We start from the raw sequence: 21,502 nt of genomic DNA on the forward strand, positions 1-21,502 counted from the left end.
AAACAAAAAACGCCACTTACTTCCAGCCAGCAACACACACCACACCACAGAGTATCGCACACTGAAACTCAAAGAGGCCGTATTCCGAGGGTTAGAGAAATAAAAAACCATTCTGCGAATACTTACACTGGAACTTACCGGGGTGCCTTGCCCCTGGAACTTGACTTGTCGGTCTCTGGCACGCTGCTTGCGCTCCCAGCGCCGCTTCGAAGGGATTATGCCGATAGCATCGTTGTCTGTGGAGTCAAGCCTTCTGGAAGGAGAGAGATATAGGATTTATTGGTGGTGACTGAAAGTAAGAGTCCAGCAGTGGGAGATAACGGGCTGTTGATAATAATACCTAAATCGATAAATGTGACACTCGATAGAATTTAATGTCGCCCTCGGTTGTGGAGGCTCGAATGGGCAGTAAGCGACTGACGTCAGTCTGATTAATTAATCCTTTCACCACGGTGACAATAAAATTAATCTCCAGTGATTGTCATCGACAATGGCCAAACGCAATACGAAGCCCTACAGAATTTTAACGACTTGTTTACCGTGAAATATTGATGTCTCCCGGTAGCTGTCAGTTTAACCATACTCTGTTAGGTCATAACAAGGGATTAGTTGTTGACTTTCGACACATCTGTAAAGATTTTTAATATGGAGATGACGTATAATTGACTATAATTGATGACATTACAATGTAACAGGGGTGTTAATGATCTAACAGACTATGGTGAAACTTGGTCTAACCTAAACGTATACCGTACCTGGCCTGCCACCACTCGTCGTCAGAAGCGTTGGTGACGTGAAGAATGTCCCCGTAGCGGAACGGCAACCCGCGCGACGGCAGCCCGTCGTCGCGGATCGGGTCGTAGTCGAATAGCGCCCTGGAATTTGAAGGTAGAGACTGTTTAGTGTGTTTAGTTCTATGGTGCACTCATGGAATATAATACAGAATAGAAAAATTAACATGATACATACATACAAACATATGCTCACGACTGTACCTAATCCCCGAAAGGGTAGTCAAGCGAGTCACCCGCTTTTCGCTGTACATTTATACTCACGGGATAGGTCGCGAGCCGTATCGCCGTTTTTTAATTAGTACAATTCACTGTACAGTACAATACTTTGTACCACAGGTCTTAAAAAAAATATGACTATATTATTTTGGGTTTCAGATGCGTGTAACATGTGCCAACTATTGTTATCGTTAGCAAATAAACTCAATACACACCTGACATAAAGCGACTTCTTCTGCGAGGTCCTGAGCAGCGTGTGGTGCTGCTTCAGCTCGTTGATGCGCGCCTCGAACTTGTTGTACTCTTGAGGCCGGTATACGACAGTCAGCTTCACTCTCTGGCCCGTGCTCTGTGATACAATTCATTAGGATTATTATTTTCCAATATAGGAAGCTTGAACTTCTACATGCGATGAATGGGTGAGAACATACAGCTTAAACTACTGGATGGGTCAAGGTGAAATTGGGAATGCAAGTGAAAAGATTCTTTGTATGTATCTACTAAGGGAGTCATAGATTGAGTAATGTAGTTGAGCATGCATTAAGTGATGGTAAGTTGAGTACTATGGGCACTAACCTTCAACGCCTTGGCGGCGGCCTCGTGTGTGGCGTGTGTGATGTCCGTTTCGTTGACCTGCGACAAAAAAAAATATGTTTATTGTTTAGTCCAAAAAGTTTCTTTTTAAAAAAAAAAAAAAAAAAACACGCACTCACGCCTTGTACTAATGTACTCCCTTGCGGGGTAGGCAGAGGTGCATTGCTGCACCCACTTTTCGCCAGAGTGTTATGTTAGTCCCGATGTAATAGGTGGCGGGCCTATTGCCATTTTACGGGCACATCCAAGACCCGAGAACAAATATCTGTGTTTAAACAAATATCTGCCCCAGCCGGGAATCGAACCCGGGACCATCGGCTCAGTAGTCAGAGTCACTAACCACTACGCCATTCGGTCGTCAAGTTTCTTTTTATGATTCACTTTAACTGTGCTGTGGTGGTGGTCCCAACAGTTGTTTTAATCGCATAACTAAATAAACACCTTGTTGGCTCCAATTTCAGTAATTTAATTGCCTTGGCTTATGGAAGATCACTAATGTATAATAACCCTATCTATAAAGTCTTTATTACCTGTAGCAACCGATCTCCTCTCCTCAAAGCGCCAGACCGCTCGGCCGCCCCACCCGCTAGTAGAAACGACACGTATATCCCGTGGCCTCCCCGCCCACGATGTTGAAGCCGAGGCCTGAGGGACCCTTCTCCAGTTCCACGACCCGAGGGGTCTTACAGAGAACACCGAGTTGGTCCCATACTGGATAAATTGACCTGCTTTCAGATAGCATTAGCCTTCCAATAAATATACCTATAGTGGTAAGCCGCTTTTTTTCCAAAGCCGCAACCGGAGAGGTCTTAAGAAACTTGCTTAGTATCTAACATCGCCAACCAACAAAATACAATGTAAGTATTTACCTGTAGCAATCGATCGCCTCTCCTCAAAGCGCCAGACCGCTCGGCCGCGCCGCCCGCCAACAGGAACGACACGTATATCCCGTGGCCGTCCTCCCCGCCCACGATGTTGAAACCAAGGCCTGAGGGTCCCTATATTGTTCCACCACTCGAGGGGTCTTACAGTGAACACCAAGTTGTTCCCATCCTAACTAATATTATAAATGCGAAAGTAACTGGGTCTGTCTGTCTGTCTGTTACTCTTTCACGCCAAAACTACTGAACGGATTTGAATGAAATTTGGTATACATATGGTCTAGACCCTGAGAAAGAACATAGGATATTTTTTATCCCGGAATTCCTACGGGAAAATGTTTTAAGGCGAAGCGAAGCTCGCAGGATCAGCTAGTACTGAATAAATTGACCTGCTTTCAGATACCACAATATAGCCACCGGAGAAAAAAAATCACAATGAAACTTGCTTAGTATCTAACATCGCAAAGTTACAAAAACAACGTAAGTACCTGTAGCAATCGATCTCCTCTCCTCAAAGCGCCAGACCGCTCGGCCGCGCCGCCCGCCAACAGAAACGACACGTATATCCCGTGGCCGTCCTCCCCGCCCACGATGTTGAAGCCGAGGCCTGACGGTCCCTTCTCCAGTTCCACGACCCGAGGCGTCTTACAGTGAACACCGAGTTGGTCCCATCCTAATCCTAACTAATATTATAAATGCGAAAGTAATTGTGTCTGTCTGTCTGTTTGTTACTCTTTCATGCCAAAATTACTGGCTACTTTTTATCCCATAATTCCCACGGGAAACCTTTTTAAGGCGAAGCGAAGCTCGCGGGAACAGTTGGTACTAAATAAATTGACCTGCTTTCAGATACCACTAGCCTTCCAAAAGAATATACCTGTAGTGATCAGCCGCCTCTTTCCAAAGCCGCAACCGGAGATAAATTTTCACAATGAAACTTCCTTATATAGTATCTAACATCGTCAAGTTCCAAAAAACAATGTAAGTACCTGTAGCAATCGATCGCCTCTCCTCAACGCCCCCGAGCGCTCGGCCGCGCCGCCCGCCAACAGAAACGACACGTATATCCCGTGGCCGTCCTCCCCGCCCACGATGTTGAAGCCGAGGCCTGAGGGACCCTTCTCCAGTTCCACCACTCGAGGTGTCTTATAGAGAACACCGAGTTGGTCCCATACTGGATAAATTGACCTGCTTTCAGATACCACTAACCTTCCAAAAAAATATACCTGTAGTGTTCAGCTGCCTCTTTCCAAAGCCGCAACCGGAGGGGTCTTAAAAACCACGGAGTTCACAATTAAAGTATCTAACATCGTCAAGTTACAAAACACAACGTAAGTACCTGTAGCAATCGATCTCCTCTTCTCAAAGCCCCCGACCGCTCGGCCGCGCCGCCCGCCAACAGAAACGACACGTATATCCCGTGGCCGTCCTCCCCGCCTACGATGTTGAAGCCGAGCCCTGAGGGACCCTTCTCCAGTTCCACGACCCGAGGGGTCTCTTCCTCGCCGTCGGTGACGTCATCGCGGCGGAGCGTGTTGCCCGTGCTTGAGGCTGTGGGGAGAGGGGTTGGTTGTAGTGGTGGCATTGGTTGGTAGATAAAATAGGGGAAAAGGCTGGTAAGACTGGTTCGAGAATAGAGGGTCATGTAAAAAAACGAGTGCGGCATCTCAGCGAACAGCATTTCTACAGTATTTTTTTTAGTGATTTTTTTTATTTTTAAGTAGGTAGTCTATAAAAAAAAAGTAGGTAGTCTACGAAAGTTTTCTTGGTAGGTTTGAGGCACTGTGCCCGCTGCATGGGTCTGTTACCGACGCAGATAAAGTAAGATCATAGCAATTAACGAGATTCGTGAAAAGAATTTATCGACGTCGATAAGCGACCCATGCCGCGGAGCCTGCTCACAATAACACTCACGCGTGTTGGCCCTGGAGGCGCGCGGGCTGGGCTTGGCGCGCGGGCCGGGCACCAGCACGAGCTGCACGCGCTCGCCCGACGCCTTGAGGGCCGCCACCGCGTCCTCGTGCGTCACGTTGTATACAAGTGTACTCACGCGTGTTGGCCCTGGAGGCGCGCGGGCTGGGCTTGGCGCGCGGGCCGGGCACCAGCACGAGCTGCACGCGCTCGCCCGACGCCTTGAGGGCCGCCACCGCGTCCTCGTGGGTGACGTTGTCTAGCTCCACGTCGCCTTTCTGGGGGTAGAAAAGTATATGGTAAAATTACATTGCTACATAGCGTGGTGCTCTCTTCTTCTTTCTAGGACGAACCAGTCAAATCAGTTCAAGTGTGACCGACAGTCATACAGTCAGTCCATATAAGCTTCTTTTTATCACGAAAATTCCGAAGCGAAATATCCAATCTTTACCCAGAGCTGTCTATAATTAACCTAAAGCTGTACCTCTCAGAAAAATTCATACCTAATGGGAGAAAATCTAAAAGCTTATTACAGATGGCGCCTTAAGCGACTGTGCCAGATTCCCCGGTTCTAATTGGTTAGTTCAATCGCCATTTTTTCTCCCCGATGATGTAATTGGTGAACCTGATAGGCACACTCGATAGTGCTGAAAAGTTTCAATCGCTTTTCTTTCTTATTCAAAATAAAACTACACATACTAACCGAGGTATTCTTGACGACGAGCAGCTTGTCCCCGACCTTGAGTCTCCCGTCCTTGTGCGCGGCGCCGCCCGCCATGATCTTGGTCACGTAGATGCCGTTGTCGCCCGGGATGTGCTGGTTGCCTAGCCCGCCTGAGAAAGAACATAGATTTATTATTAGGGAAAATGGTTTTATATTTAAACACGATAAGGACTAAGGCACATATGACATAGCGCAGCAAAGAGCATGTTTTACTCTACGCGGCGCTCTGCCATATGTGCATCAGTACTAAGTCACTTGCTCACATCACATCATAGGCCTATGAATATAGAGCATAATCTAAATCCTCTGAGAGCAATCGGAACAGAGGTTTACACATTACGAGTAAATCCATTCTTAAATTGGTCCGCGTGTGTGTGTGTTAACCCCCTAGATGATAGCTAAATAAATACAGTATAATTTATCATTAATTATTCACCTGCTATGCTGAAGCCTAATCCAGCCCCGCCTTTTACCAGCTCGATCTCGATAGCATTCTCCTTGTCATTATTCACTTGGCTGGAGTTGTTGAGGGGCGCTTCCGCTGAGCGACGCTTTATTTTCTGTAAAAAGAGTTTTTAGTAAGTAAACTACATATTTGGCGTGTGCCTTGGTGATACACTTGATCAATAATGTATTTTTATCTTTAAATTGCAGTGGTATACGTTGTTAAAAGATTAATTATAGTATCTGTGATAATGATAAAGTAGCAAGTTATCTGATTTGAGATGATTTAAAATATGAAATCATAATCATATTTCGGTAAGTACTTTAGAAAGATAAAAAATGTTCTTCACACCAAACGATATAGCAAATGCAATATTAATCATTTAGTTAGACAGTCTAACTAACTAAATGATTGATGCATTTGCTAAATGGGTAAAATAAAATATTATAACATAACTGTCCATTGATGCATTTACTAAATAGGTACATGGGTAAACTAAAATAAAACATTGATTAACTTACAAGTCGCACTGTGTTCCCGGCTTTCTTTAATGCGTCGACGGCGTCTGCGTGCGTTACGTTCACCACATTTGTGTCATTCACCTGGAAACAAAACACTCATTTAGATATCATTATCACAAATATTTTTAGTCCTAAGACTCTCCGTATTAGACTTATGAAGCCTAGATTGAGTAAGGTAAGAACAGATAGCCTACCTCCAGCGGCAGACAATTGTTGACTGACTGGTGATGGTATAAATAATCATAATTATTATTGTCACCGTAATAACACCCACAAATTAAGTGACTATTTAAAATAAGGCACAAGGAAAATGTTCGACTCAATGCGTAGAACTAACTGGTCTCTCTGTCAATGTTGACTCAGTAGTTGAGGTGTACATATAGGGAATGCTAAACGTTATGTAAATCTACAACCTTGTTAGTTTATCAACAAGGTATCACAGAGACATATTATTATGATCACCTATTGTTAAGCGCCCAAAACTAGACGAAACTTTTATAGATGTTTCTTGTAGTTTTGGTAAGTATGACTCACTTTTATTAAAATGTGAATGTTTTGAAGGTATTTCCATGCACTATTGAAATGCATAAAATAGTCTGCCTGAGTGACCATAAAAAATAATGCTGTACTTTTAAAATATAATCATAAATAGTTAATGATTTCCGCCAGATACTGTTAGCGTACATTATAAATATAATAATTAGCCGGTTTATCGGTCAAGGCCGTTTGTTCCAACCGACTGCACAATATCAGCTGAAGCAAAACATAATATCCCACGCTTGTCGCATAATTAGGTAAACAAATACGCAGACTGAATGCAGAGATTTGCTCCAATGCAATGCTCACGAGAGTAATCCTCAGTTTAATCTCAAATTAATCAGAGGAATTATGAATCAAAATAAACATTAACTACAGTTTTTTTATCTACTTACCATATTTTAAAAGGTTTTTAAAGGATCCGGCGATCAATATCTTCAAAGTATCAAACTTATGTTGACGAAAATTCAATTTTTATAGTACATCGTAAAAAAATTAAAAGTTCTTAATTCAAAGATTCTACTTTTGAATTTCAACTTCTTCCATTTTCGTTTGTTACTTTCATCTTTCAACCTTCTAGTTAGAGAAGGACTTATAATAAAATTATCTTGTTCAACAAACTAAACACACCCCCTCAACATTCTATGTATCAACAAACTAAACACACCCCATTCTGCCCCTAAGTACCAAAACCCTCACCTGCAATATAGCATCATTGATCTGCAGCTGGCTGGCCGCCGCCGCCCCTCCAGGTATCAACTTCGTCACATAGATATGCGGGTCATCGCTGACGTGCGGGTTGTCGCTTCCTCCGGCGATGGAGAAGCCGAGGCCGGCGCCTCCTGCCCGAGAGAGGACCACGGTGAGGTGCGTGTAGCCCTCTTCGTTAGTGTCTGTGCCGCCGCCTTCTATACCGTTCACCTGCAACTGGGGAAAATGTAGGGTTAAAAGTTGTAAGTGTACGGTCAGCTTTATAATTCTGTATCTTGACAAACTCGCAGTATGTTTTTGAATAAATTAATGTATAATGATGAATGTAGTTTCGAGGTTGACTAGATATCTACAGAAGAAGCAGAATTCACATGTGCAATGAGCAAAACCTATAAATACCTAACTAAATCAAATAAATGATTGCTAGCAGGTTTTAGGTGATGCTTTTTCTAAGTTACACAACACATATGTGTATGGATGGTTATTGATGCAGTGGTAAGGATTCTGATATTTCAGAATGTTTACGACTACAGGCCTTATACCAGGTGCTATAAGCTTTATGTATGGATCATGCAATGGTATCGTGGTACGCGAAATGTGGTTCATGATCCGCCCCCTGGGGGATGACTGGTCATCTATAGTGAAAATGTATGATACTGTATATCTCAATTCTATTAAGCACCTTTCACATATTCTATATTTATTTGATTGTACTGAAATGGATGTACCTATAATATGACACAATGGTTAAACAACTGTGCTTCAAACTAACAAACAACCTAAATGGACAACATTTCATTTTATTTACCCTATATTTTTATTAGCTATTCGGAAAGATTATAGAAAATTAGTAGACCCGTATTTTTTTATTTTGTATATACATTAATTTTTGCATGTTATTTTTAACTTTAAAGTTAATTATTTTAAAACCGGAAGTGAAGTCACATATTAGGCTCAATTTTTATTTTTGTCTATTGCCTGAGTCTCGAAATAAAACATAAATGACACTGACAAGTGACATTTAAACTTTGTTTACATGCCAACCAACAAATGGGTCATTTTCAAATGACATTGATATTTCTGATGATGGAAAGTAGGTACTTATCATGTAAAAAAATAAGCAGAAGCATTTTTTCAGCTGTGTAGGCGGTGGCATGCTCTGGGACATATTATATAGAGGTCATCTGTTAATAATAAATAAAAAAATAGTCAGAAAGTGTCAGAACAGAATTAATGAAAATGACCCAAATAAACAACAACGTCACGATAAAACGTCAAATTCAATCAAAAATGAAAGTGACAGTTACTTTGTTTTTAAATCTATGGGCTTTGATCATCAAAATGCATCGCACCTGATGCATGACGTCATCAGCACTTTTTTACTATTTTATGATTTTCTCGAAAATGATACATCCAAAAAATACAAAAACATTTTTTTTGTGTCCTTTAGAGCTAAATCTCGAAATGGTTTTCGATTTATAGCAGCTTTAGTTTTTTGAAATGTTGTCCATTGTACAGAGCTCAGTTGAATGGCATAGCTAATTTTGAAATGTGAATGTTAAAATAACTGAAACAAATGCTATTGCCTCATAAAGAACAAAAGGCTGTGTGCAACGTCTGCACTGGGAGATATATTTATTGTACTCTTGTGAGTCTTCTAATCAGCTTCAATTGGCCAATTGTGAACTTGGTATGAAAATATTATGTTCTATACAGTGATGGGTAGAATATTAGGAACAAGTCTCACTTGAGGCACTTTCTTCTAATTTCAACATCATTTAACTTAAACTTTTCAAATGTTTCACAACTAATTGATAAAAGTTTGGCCCCTCTAATCATGCTGATTATATAATGAATATTAGGTTATTTACATTACAAAGCTTGGGTTAGATAAATACGAAAAAGTTGTTGGGAAAGTCCTACTAAATACTACAAGCTCTTCAATTGAACATTTAGTAGTATCATGTGTTTACCTGCTTCATTTCTGGGGCTGTAATGTGAGCCTGAAATAAGAAAATGCTTATTAGGTCAACAATACTTAACATGAATGAGTGTGTAAGTCAATATGAGTAATGGGAGTTATTTACACTTGGCCTTAAAATACTATGCAGGTAACAGATATTTTATTTACATATTATGCAAGCTTGAGTCATTGTGTAAAGATTTTAGGTAGTGATTCATTAAAAAGAATACAATAATGAGAACTCAATACCCATAACAGATACATGAGTTTCTATACATATATGAAAGCTTAGTTAATGAGAATCATGTTTCATTTCAGGATAAATTAACATGTCAGGAAAAATATTAATGCATATTAAAAATGGTTTAAATAAAATATTTTTGTACTGAGTAAACACTGTAAAAGCTATGTTGTTTCAAAATACAGTAAGAAATCACCTAAGTATTGATTATAAAATAAATAGACACTGGTGAATTGAATATAGCCCAGATATTATCATAGTGCACTTCGAAATCTAGAACATTAGTTTGTACATAGCTAGTATTTAGAAAACAAAGTTTGACAGTCACTTGTTATTCCCAGATATTTGAATGAGTGTTTGCTTACCGTGTCAAGATTGAACAGGGAGGAAACTTTCCGTAGGAATCCATTATGGGTTTTTTTCTTCCGTCTCTCCGTCATTTTGCCGATAGTTGCTTACTGAGGTCTCAGTATAATACTATGTACACTGCATGCATGGTTAGTTACACTCTGTCCGTGGCTGCCTTCTGCAGGATGTTTTCATGCACCATTCTATACCTAGAACCCAACTCTATCTATTGCACCAAAACAGTCCAACTCAGACCATAATTAGGACAGCTAAAACTCTTATCAAGTAGAACAAGCCTGAGTGTTAACTGCCTTAAAACTGTAGTATTTCTTATCTAGATGAGTTTTTCAGCAGAGCCAAGCCCTTTTGATAATGATTTTTAGTATTCATGTTTGTGGGTGAGTTATTAAGGGTCTTGTTACCGTTTGAGCTCAATGAAAGGATGATATGAATGTCAAAGCGATGAACTTTAATTAGAATGTCCGTGTTACGTTATTAGTGTGCAATTTATGATAAAATTCCGCAGAAACATCGGAGGGTATCATCAGTTTAACTCTGCAGGAATGTTACAAGCAAATTCGTCTGGATCGACGCAAGTCTCACCAAGATACGAAAACGTTCCCAAGGTGTAAAGAAATTACTAAACGTTTAAAAATAGATTAGTGTTTATGGCCTTACTTGCAACGAATTCGAAATATCAGCAGTGAATGTCAAAGTTTTGTGTGCAATAATTTCATTTCACTGATATTCATTTAAACAATATTCCTTCAGTCGATGTACTTGTCGTACATCATTGGCACAATTACGAAATTTATCGGCACCAATCCACAGAACGCTGAAACGTTAGAGTACATATCGCCGAAAACTTGTACTATATTTTAGGTTATAAATAGTTCTATACGACAAGACGCGAACAGCGACTATCCGCCATTTGTAGCGTACAACGTCACGTCATCAAAAAAAAACTTGAATTGAATCGATGTATCGAAAATTCACCGCGGTACACCATACCACCAAAAGATGGCGCTTAAAACGTAAAAAAACTGTAGTGTAGGGCACGGACTCTCTAAAGCGGGAAATGAAAGCTGCTGGACTACTTGAACTAGTACTAGTATACCCAGACCCGAAAGGAATGCACAATGCACATGGTGCGCATAGCAATATGTATCTGGGACAAGTAATCATTTCACCATTGTCTATCTACACAGTACGACAAGATAACGGACTCTTTCCTATCTAGGTACCAACTAATTACTGCATACCTTCTCATTAACGGGAATCCCACTGGAATGTGGAATTGTATGAGAGATTGTGATGTCACCCTGAAAGAAATATGTTACTTTTGTTAGTAAGATAGGTAGGTACTCGTACCTACCACCATAGATATCTACCAAAGTAGGTACAGACTACAGACACAAAAATGGTTCCGAGTTCTATTTGGGTGCTAGGTAGATAAAAAAGTTTGAGCACTTTGCCGCAGTGTTTTTTTCTAACTCTAGATTCTTGTTAAGAAAGAAAGAAAAACTTTATTTGACACCTTGTTAACTAGGTGGGTATTGGGTATTTCACATGATGAGGAGGGGATGATAAGTATTATCCGATACCTCATTTACATGCTGACAACTATAGTATTTTTTGCATTATTAATTAAATTCACTTATTTCAGATAACTTGATCCATATTCAGTACATGTCATAAAATTCAATAAACAAAAAACAATACAATTAACAACGAGCACAATAATTAACATAAGTACATTTTATCATAAATCATTGAATTGTAGAATTTAGGAATATTTTGTTGGAGAGACTGGCCGTAGGATGGCTCAAGCTTAAGCATAGCAAGAATAAATTGGGGCATGACAAATGACAATAACTATTCTTAACTATCACGGTGATGGGTAATCATGATATAAGTACTTAAGTACTTAGTGTTAGGTGAGTATAGTAAGTACTTTGTACTTTCTACTTATTGAAAATCATTTCAACCTACCTTGGCAGAATCCGGAGTATCATTTCGCCTCTCTTGTTTTGCGTTACTATCCTGTAGGAAGGCATTCGAAATAGTTCTGTAGTCACTTTCTTCACTGGGTTGAATCTGGAACATAAGATATGACCAAGGTAAGAGACAACAGTCTGATTTCAATATAAGTAGTTCAACCTAAAAGTTCTAGACATAGCGTGTCCTACCTATCTAAACCTATCCTAAGTAGGTAATAAGTTGTATATACTTAAGTTTATGGTGGCGAGCGTTAAATGACTAATGGGTCTTATAGGAGTACCTGTACCTAAGCTATATTTCTACATATTTAGGGTTATTCGTTATTCTAGGCTAGGTAGGTTAGGTTAGATACTTACTAAGTAGTTAAGTACTTATTATATTAAGTACATCCTTATTATTCAGCGTAGTACGTTATGCTTTAATCCTTATTCAGTGCTCGTTATTTCCATAACGATAAAACAATTTCGCTCGGTCAGCAAATACGAATAATTCCGGTTCCTGACCTGACCAAACGAACTACGGAGCAATGCTATGAAAAACTCCCAGCCACGTCGGAAACTGCAAGCTAAAAAAGTATTTTCAATTTCCGTTGCTATTTCTGCATCCTGCCAACAACTTGCAAAGCCGGCAGAGTTTTTTTACAAAGGTTCATCAAACATTAAAGTTTACTGAACTTATTCTGAAAAAGCTACGCAGGCAATTTATTTCCATGATTGGCAACAATTTACAGTTCCACGTCCACCTGACTTAAAGCATACAACTGTGGTTTGAGTGCCACTCTGTCTGTACAACGTAGACTTTAACCTATACCTACTTCTATGTAGGTATAGAGCACTGTAACTTTACTGAAAGCCAATATCGGGTTGTGTCGGTCGAGCGATAACAAACTAACATCGTAGGTAATACGACGACGGAAATGACCTGCCTCAAGTCGGTTTCCATAAGTAGGAATAGGAAATACGCCTACCTACCTATGTACCTATTGAGTATAAGGCTATAAAGGACTATAATTACTATAAGTACTTCCTACTTATTATATACATATAAGTACTTAGATTTATTTATATCTAACTACTTATACCTACTGCGTAGACTTCGCTCGACCAATTTTAAAGCTAAATGTCCACAGGTAAATCTTGGGAGACTTTTGTTCTTGTCCCCTTCTCCGTAGAATAAGTAAGCATAGGAGTGTTATTTTCAGAATGTGGGTAGTCTATGAATTATGCCTAGACATGCAAGGCGCGTAGCTTACCTTTGACCTTACCAGACACCGCGTAATTTAATTCAATACGTAAATAAAGAATAATGATTTATGTAAGTATAGGCAGGTTAGTAGAATAGATAGCTGGAGACATGGCAAAGTTGAGATAGAAGACAAAGAAGGCAGACCCCACTGCCATCGCCATGATGGGATACATAGCGTGAAAGAGAGATAGAGAGATTAGTAGGATAGAAAGAACAAGACTGACCTCTCGCCTCGTGCCATCGCACTCCCACTTGTTGGCGATGCGGATGGTCTCGACGGTCTTCTGCTGCACGCTCTTGTTGTCATCGAGGAGGGTGAGCTCGTAGAACTCTTGGATATCTGGAACAGGGAGATACGAGGGGTGAGGTTTGAAATTCGAACGTATTTTTTTTTATTTATTTATACTTGATTTCACAATTTACTACAGTAGTTAATAATGTACAATCAGGTGGACTTAATGCTAAAAGCATTTTCTGCCAGTCAACCTGCAGGAGGTACAAGATCAAAAAAGTATGGGCGATTATGGTTATTGTTTACGCTAGGACTCTTACGTAGAACCCTTTGATATTTGGAACAGGGAGATAAGTAGGTTGGGGTGAGTTTTGAAAATCGAACGTGGTTATGTTTACGCTACTAGGACTCTCACGTACAACTCTTGGATATCAGATACTTGGTGTGAGTTTCGAAATTCTATCGTGGTTATGGTACGCTAGGGGGCTGTTTGTATTGTAGGCAGGTAACTGAAGATTTTTGGCTGGTAGATTTTTTTAAATTAATATAGGTACCTAGGAATTAAGTTCGCCCTTTGTAAATTTATTTACTAAACTTATACCGTATATTTGTGGAGTAAAGAATTAAATAAGAGGGCAATGCGTAGATACGTACCTACCTAATCGCCTTTGAGAGGAGTTTTATTATCCAAATCTCTTTTTATAATGCCTACCACCAACCTACGCTCTGTTATTTTAAGTAAGCACCTAAGTATAAATGAGAAGAAAACTTTATTTTTTAAGTAAAAAATATTCCTGTAGTAAAAGTGGGTAACTTTAATGGTGCTTTTGCGTGTTTAAATAGGGAAGGAGTAGGTGTGTAAAACGTCTAAGTAGCGTGATTTATTTAACTTTACTGCAAAAAGATCATAAACAATGCAAGCTAACGAAACTTTTTACTAAAAATTTAATAAATCGCTAGCAATATTTTTCCTTCACACACACTAGTGGTGTAACTGGTGTACCTTACCACCCTTATAGAACTTACAGGTAGAACTGTTACGTTACTAAACCGTTCGTGTATTGGTAAACAAATTATCCACTCGACGTAGGTAAGTGCCCATCGGCTTTTTGAATATCGCCCTAAAGTATCGCGTGAGGTAAAGGGATCGATATGCTGAAAGGCCGGCGAACCCACCCCCCCCTCCTGAACTGTGGGGGGACAAAAATACTCTCGAACATCTATAATTGTTCCTCCGTTCAGGTAAACGAGACAATTTGGCTGGAAACGCCTCTGGGAAATTATCGCAGACGGTTTATTTTTAATAACTTAATTGATTGGCATGTAGGTATATATTGCGTACAGACATTAATGGAAGGGAATAGGAGGCATATATGTATACTTTTGTTTGTTTTGGGATAATAATAATTATAGTTTTAGTTTAGAGTCAGTTGTACTTGTTGTAGGTACTAGGTAAACTACCTCCATACATAACGTAGGGGAATTTATACATTTATATTTCATGATTTTTTCAGGCGGTGAACAAAAGTTGTTGTGAATTACTTACCACCTGACTCGCCCAATTTCGGATTGCAAACTTACAAAATCCTTTTTCTAGCACCATGTTGGTAGGTACTAAATACAAATAGGTAAGTAGGTATTAACTTAATTTATTCTATACTCGATAAAACCTATGTAACCTACATAAGTACACAAATACTTAGTGCATACCAATCCTAGGTGGCATTAGGTATAAGAATTATTAACTAGGTGCCTACCTATTCGATGTTAATTTCAACTACCCCTATATTTTTCAGTTGCATAATAAATACCATTATAGCTCGTGAACTAACACTTTTTTCACACATAATAATGGCATAATACGAAGATTATTCGAAATTACTCCAATTATCAGCTTACATTTAGTAGAATGAAATTATGTAAGTAAGTGTATCTACTTTAATGACTAAATAATTACATATTGGACCTACCTACCAACAAAAATTTACTTGTAAAAACACCAAATCTCGAAACTCAGTTCTTCAACAGTAAAAGTTGTGGGATGCATACTTGCATAGGTAATAATATAATGTGGGGACATCTAACACATTCCCCCGGATAGGTACGTATCTGTAAGTAGGTAGGTACTACTCTTTAATTACTAAAAGAGCTTTCTGAGATCGGGAGGTAATCTACATGCGAAAAAATTACGTCACTTTAATTTCGCGGAATTACTTTTTAATGTTCTCTAAGTACCTTTAATTAAGGAAGTTTACTCGAGCTTTGATCGACTTTTACCTACATTCTTCTAAAATAATACCTAATTATGGCTCTCGGAATGTCAATCAAACTCTAGGACGCTACTCTTGCTAATTGCAAATAATTGAAGTAACGTTAATGTTCATTTAGTTCCTCCTATGGATAAACCCAACTGTGTTCTGCAACGTAATATAATAGCGGTTAAAAGCGAAAATTAGTTCTAATAATTTGAATATGAAAAATACTGATTGTTTTCGTATAGCTATAGTGGGTATGGTCCTGACGGGCGTTTGGTTTCCTGAAAATATTAAGAAAAATTTTTACAAAATTGTGTTCTTCCTTTACGCTTTATTTTATCAGTCCGTATTTTTCTTCGCAACAATTTTTACCGAAATAGTGCATCTAAGTCAGGTAATTAAATCTATATTGTACCTAATTCTAGAGTTTTACAGTAAGTATGACAAAGGATAAGACCTAAGAGGGTAGGTACTTAACACAGTAGGTAGTTACACTCGAAATAAGTCAAATACGGTCTTTTAACTTCTTTAGTTAGGGCTGATTTTAAGTGTTATCTGAGGAATAAAATTGTTGCTGTCACATCTGAATGTTTGTATTAGACAGTGACAGCTACAATTTTATTCCTCAAATAACACTTATCTGACTATTGAAAAATCAGCCCTTATTATTAATTTGGCACTAATATTTATTTGATGTTATAAGAATATTTTGGATTTTCGGGTCCGATAATGTTCTTAACCATGTTTCAACTGAAATAAATAGATCATTGTAGTTAGAAACAAACTATTACTAAACTACCTCTTGTTATATTTTTCAGGTAATCAACAACTTACAGAAATCTGCTGAAGTAAGCCTTCTATTGCTGACACATTTAGCACAACTGGCTAAAATTGTTACTATTTGGTGCCGTCAGTCGAAGATTAAGCACCTTCTGCATGAGTTGGAAAGTATGGACATCTACCCTCAAATTCATAAACTGTATTTTAAATTACGATAAGGGAAAAATGAACATTGAAACACAGGAGTTTCGATTCTTTACGTCAGTCAACAATATGAAATTCGTATATCACAACGTCAATTTTAAACCTATTGTAAAGTGTCAAAAAGCTCTATGGGGGCTAGGCTCTATAAAGGCTGTAAAGTGGTGGTATAAATCACCAGTAGGGGGTAGGTTAAGACAGTTACATAAACTAGTCATCTAGACCCGCTAACGAAAGTCTAGAGGTTGTAAATCGAAGGTATCGTAACCTTATAAATAATATATGCCTTGCCTTAATCAGCACATAGGAAAAAACTTACGACCAATAAAAAAATGGAATTATTCCTTTGTAAGTACCTAATCATTACAAGTGTGAGTAAAAAATATGTAAATAGGTAAGGGTTTGTTTCGTTTCAGGCCCAGCTTTCAACCGTGAAGAATCGGCTAAGAAAATAATTTTGAATAGGACCATTAAATTGGCTTATCTCGTTAGCAAAACTTACTCTTTGATTGTACTAGTTACAGCCTCGATGTGGGGAGTGTTCCCACTGCTGAAAGCTAACACATCTACATTAACTCTACCCTTGGGATACCCGTATGTTTCTCAGCAGTCTTCTATTATGTGAGTACCTAGGTACACACCGAATCATGAAAGAAGAACAAAATGGCAGCCATCTGCGAAAGTACCATTATGAACGAAAGATAGCAGAGGATTTAATAGACCAATAGACTCAATGACACCGTTTTGCAGGCTTTACTAGAGGTTTCATCTTTCGTGGTTATAAGTGAGTTACAGTACCTACTCTATAACGCTCTTTTACATTTATTCTTAACACTTTAATTTTGAATACAAGTGATATGAGAGTTTTTTAACGCTACGGTGCTAGGTCACTTCTAAGGGGAACAAAAATGTGTCTTCTGCGTATTGGTCTATCACGTCTTAATTGACCAATACGAAATGATATTATATTTAGACAAATCACACTTCTTCCATCTACCGACTCATGAGCCAAATAAAATGTTTCTTTCTTTCTTTAGGCGATCGAAGCTGCTTATTAATTGTTAATATTGGTTGGTGGTAACCCCACAGGTTCACAGTAATGTACGTGTACCAGCTGTCCAGTATCGTGCTCAACGGCTTCGGCAATACAGCCGTAGACTTCCTGGCGGGGGGCCTGACCATGCTTGCGTCTGCGCAGCTCGACCTGCTGAGCTGTGAGCTGGGCGAGATTCTGATCAAGATCTGAAATCAGATTTGTAAAAGAGATAGAAAACATCTTCAGTGTGCCAGTATTCTTACAGTTCGCATTAGCGTGCATGGTTGTTTGCATGACCGCTTTCAAAATAGCTTGTGTAAGTTCATACGACCTAGATATTGTTACCATTTCTAGTTTCCTGAACCACTGAAGATAAAATTTCAGTCAAGTAGATAATTTTACGAGTTAGTAATAATAATAATAATGTACGATTGTATGTACCTACCTACCTCCAACAACCCGCACTGGGTCAGCGGTCCACCAACCCGCACTGGGCCAGAGTGGTGGACTAGGCCTTAACCCTTCAATCATTGGGAGGAGACCTGTGTCCCAGCAGTGCGGTCGTAATGGGTCGTGATGTATGTACCTCTAACACCCTGGTACTCAACCTTTTTTTTTTGCGGGCCACAAAAACGTTTAAGTCATGGTTTCGCAGGCCACAAGCAATATTTTTTTGTTTTTTTTTTAACTATTATAAAGCGATGTAAACTATCGAATATAATATAAAAAAACACACGCATATTCCCTATTATCTCTCATGGCACGCGGGCCACTGATAAAGGCCTGGCGGGCCGCATGCGGCCCGCGGGCCGCAGGATGAGTATAGCTGTAACATCTATTTTTAATTTGCAGGCAAACGAGACAACACAAATTATTAGACTGATGTTTTATCTAGCAACTATTTTGATGGAATTACTGGTTTACTGTTACTTTGGTCATGTTATCATTTCCAAGGTATATAGGCACTTCATATACATTACGTTAAGTTCAGATAAGAATGTAGAGTGTTAACTTGCTGACCTTATTCCTACGTAGAGAGTTGGAGAGACTGCATTTGTTAATTACATAAAGAATTATAAAATATATTTAAATAATATTAATATTATAACCTTCACAAGGGCTAGCACGGGGCGCAAAAGATCTGCGTCGCGCTCGCTTTTGAGAGTCTTGAGACTGAGCGATGTGAGTGCGCCCCGTACCGACTAGCCTGAAAACTGATATACTTAAATATTTTTTTCATTCAGAGTCAAAAGGTAGCCGAGGCAGTATACTCCAGCGACTGGCAGCGTACTTCAGTGAAGACCCAAAGATCCCTAATGCTGTTGATGCTTCGAGCGCAGCGCCCTCTGTCCATTACTGCTGGGAAACGGTTCCACCTGTCCTTGGTCACGTTTGTGGCGGTAAGGAATCTGTTATACAGGGTTGCAAAAAGGGTATACTAAGCTGAAACCTACGTGTGCAGTATGTTATATCAGAGCCCGGAAATTAGAGCAGAATGTCAAAATTTGCGAATAAATAATTTCGGTTTGTACGAGTACTGTCGGTATACCCTTTTTGCAACACCTTGTATTTGCTCTGGTTCTTGATTCTTGGAAGTTTCATTCAGTCAATAGCAATTTCTGGTAGATGCGCAAGAGGTGTAATCCTAACTCAAAGATCTATATTACGGCCAGATCGCTTTAGAATCAGAGAGTTGCCCAGAACAGCTCCCAAGACTGCATTCTTATTCTTTAGTTTTCTTCGTAATCAAGAGTCATCCTCATCACATCATACATCGTCGTAGGGCGAATAGTTTAAATAGTTACTAAAACTGGCGTTTTAAACTGAATGCGTAAGTATACAAATATGTGAATCTGGTGCTATTTCTGCCAATTCAAACAATCAATTGGCCCATCGCGGTCGCTGTTCCAGATTCTGCGATCGTCGTATTCCTACTACGCCGTGCTCAACCATCACATGAAAAATTCATCACCTTAAACTATTACAAGAACCTAGGTACAACTCAGTGGTATAGAATAGTCTTTACGTTTTAACGATCATACCAAAGAAGTCACACAAGAATAAATAAATACACGATACCGTAGCATTAAATTTATTGTTTTATTTCTGTTAGGTTTCTTAACAGCAACTAGAAGATAAATACATATATAACTACTTGTTGGTACTTCCTTAAAAAAAAATTTATAACGTTGTCCATAACATGAAAGAAGACCGTTTGCATTGCACAATAGACCTAAGAGAGACGAGGGAAACGGACATCGATACGGAAAGTGGAACGATCTTTCAGGATGTTTCAGCGTAGAGGAGCGTCTCAAACTAGCGAGAAAAATACAATATTATTTGATCTAGGCACCAGTTTGGGCGCTATGTACGCTCCGTCTAAGACCACCAAATTTATATAGGTGTATAAAAAAATTGCCTTAGCATTAAGACAGAACGAACGATATGTGATACAGTATACACAATATTTTGCGATACGATTCTTATACTACACATTAGGTATAATGTGATTAGATTAAAATAAAAATCTTATGCAAAATAGGTATATAGGTACATAACTTTTTAATTAAATTATGTTCCAAAAGTTTGTCTCCAGGAAAATAGGTAGGTAAGTACTTTTGTTGAAAACTGGTTATTTAGGCCTCAGTTAGCAAAGTGTCGTAGCTATGTATCTGCCCTGATCCGGATCGCAAATAAATAATTTACCTACCTACCAGCCTACCACCACCTTAGGTAGTATATAAAGCTCAAAAGGGTTTAATTATATGCTAACTTTTAATTGTTTTCAACGGGTAGATTGAATAAAGATTTATTTCACGCTGCCTGAAGCTCTCAACAACTAATGTACCTACCTCATTTTGGAAGTTTTTTTTGCCATAATCTCCACGCTTGGTTCGGTTAGAGAGTTAGAGTTGTACATGTAAAGGGAAGGGATAAGCTTTTTTTCCCAGGTGGCTTTATATTCATACTTAGGTACACCCTATAAAGGTTAAAGAAAGGCAGGTTTTCTTGTTTCTTGGGTAGGCCACTGAGCCGTTAATTATTAAAAACTGTCTCTGTCAAGTTGTCAATCAAACTTCAAGATAATGTACCTATAAGTAAGTATAGGCACTAATTAAATTACTTAATTACTCGTCTACAATTTTTTCATTAAGTAAGAAAGAACTAAGACAATTACCTTAGTACCTTTGTGGTTTTTCTCACATGTTAATTACAGGAACCTTCGCTATGTTTCAATGTTATTCAGGATATCAATGATACTGACTGCGTGTTACGATTATTCAAAATATGAAAAATACTAGCTGCTTTCGTTTTGTGATGCTTGGAATGGTATTGACAGGTGTTTGGTTTCCAGATAAAATTAAGAATAAATATTATAAAATCTTATACGTCGTGTATGCTGTACTCTACCAAGGTGTTTGTTTCTTTGGAATTGTTTTGGTAGAAATCCTGCGACTTTTGGAGGTAACGATTTTGATAATGAATTTACATATACCAATGAATTTCTGCAAAAGTGATAAGTATAGTAAGCCCCGAGAGGGGTAACCTCAGATCAGATTTAAAGAAGCTTTTGACATTTGATGACCTTTACTCTTGAGTCGTCCCCTACGGTCGGGCTTACTATACCCTTTTTGTAGCACCCTGTATATCTACCTAATTATTTATTTGCCAGGTATTGGGAGACATAGAGAAAACAGCTCAAGTGAGTCTTTTGTTGCTGACACATTTAGCGCAATTTGCTAAAATTGTTACGATTTGGGGTCGACAGTCTAGGATTAAACACCTTCTGCATACATTGGAAAGTAAGTACTTACATAATAATAAATCCTTACCTAAAAAAAATATAAGAGGCAGTAACTAGAAAA

At 38.9% G+C, this 21,502-nt stretch overlaps 2 protein-coding genes across 7 annotated transcripts in view; one reads left to right on the forward strand and one right to left on the reverse strand.

The window, feature by feature from the left end:
- Positions 1-21,502, reverse strand: part of LOC105388463 (disks large 1 tumor suppressor protein) — a 60,943-nt gene that overhangs the window by 15,575 nt on the left and 23,866 nt on the right. For 2 of the 6 annotated variants that reach the window (XM_048624784.1, XM_048624787.1), the window contains exons 3-16: positions 13,357-13,472; positions 11,879-11,983; positions 11,149-11,208; positions 9,308-9,337; positions 7,323-7,550; positions 6,087-6,167; positions 5,557-5,680; positions 5,100-5,230; positions 4,536-4,674; positions 3,825-4,036; positions 1,587-1,643; positions 1,226-1,359; positions 756-875; positions 127-253 (exon numbers count right to left, since the gene is read on the reverse strand). In XM_048624784.1, the coding sequence (XP_048480741.1) occupies positions 127-253; positions 756-875; positions 1,226-1,359; positions 1,587-1,643; positions 3,825-4,036; positions 4,536-4,674; positions 5,100-5,230; positions 5,557-5,680; positions 6,087-6,167; positions 7,323-7,550; positions 9,308-9,337; positions 11,149-11,208; positions 11,879-11,983; positions 13,357-13,472 (1,664 nt within the window). The other 4 variants (XM_048624785.1, XM_048624786.1, XM_048624788.1 and 1 more) reach the window with 4 other exon arrangements.
- Positions 15,837-19,714, forward strand: LOC119693922 (odorant receptor 85c-like). Its single transcript, XM_048624791.1, is given in 8 exon segments — positions 15,837-16,013; positions 16,438-16,567; positions 17,017-17,221; positions 17,690-17,822; positions 17,824-17,952; positions 18,489-18,590; positions 18,881-19,036; positions 19,548-19,714. Coding segments are annotated over 8 exon segments (1,098 nt in total). The 3' UTR covers positions 19,614-19,714.

This window comes from Plutella xylostella, chromosome 12, assembly GCF_932276165.1.
Source record: "Plutella xylostella chromosome 12, ilPluXylo3.1, whole genome shotgun sequence".
NCBI lineage: Eukaryota > Metazoa > Arthropoda > Insecta > Lepidoptera > Plutellidae > Plutella > Plutella xylostella.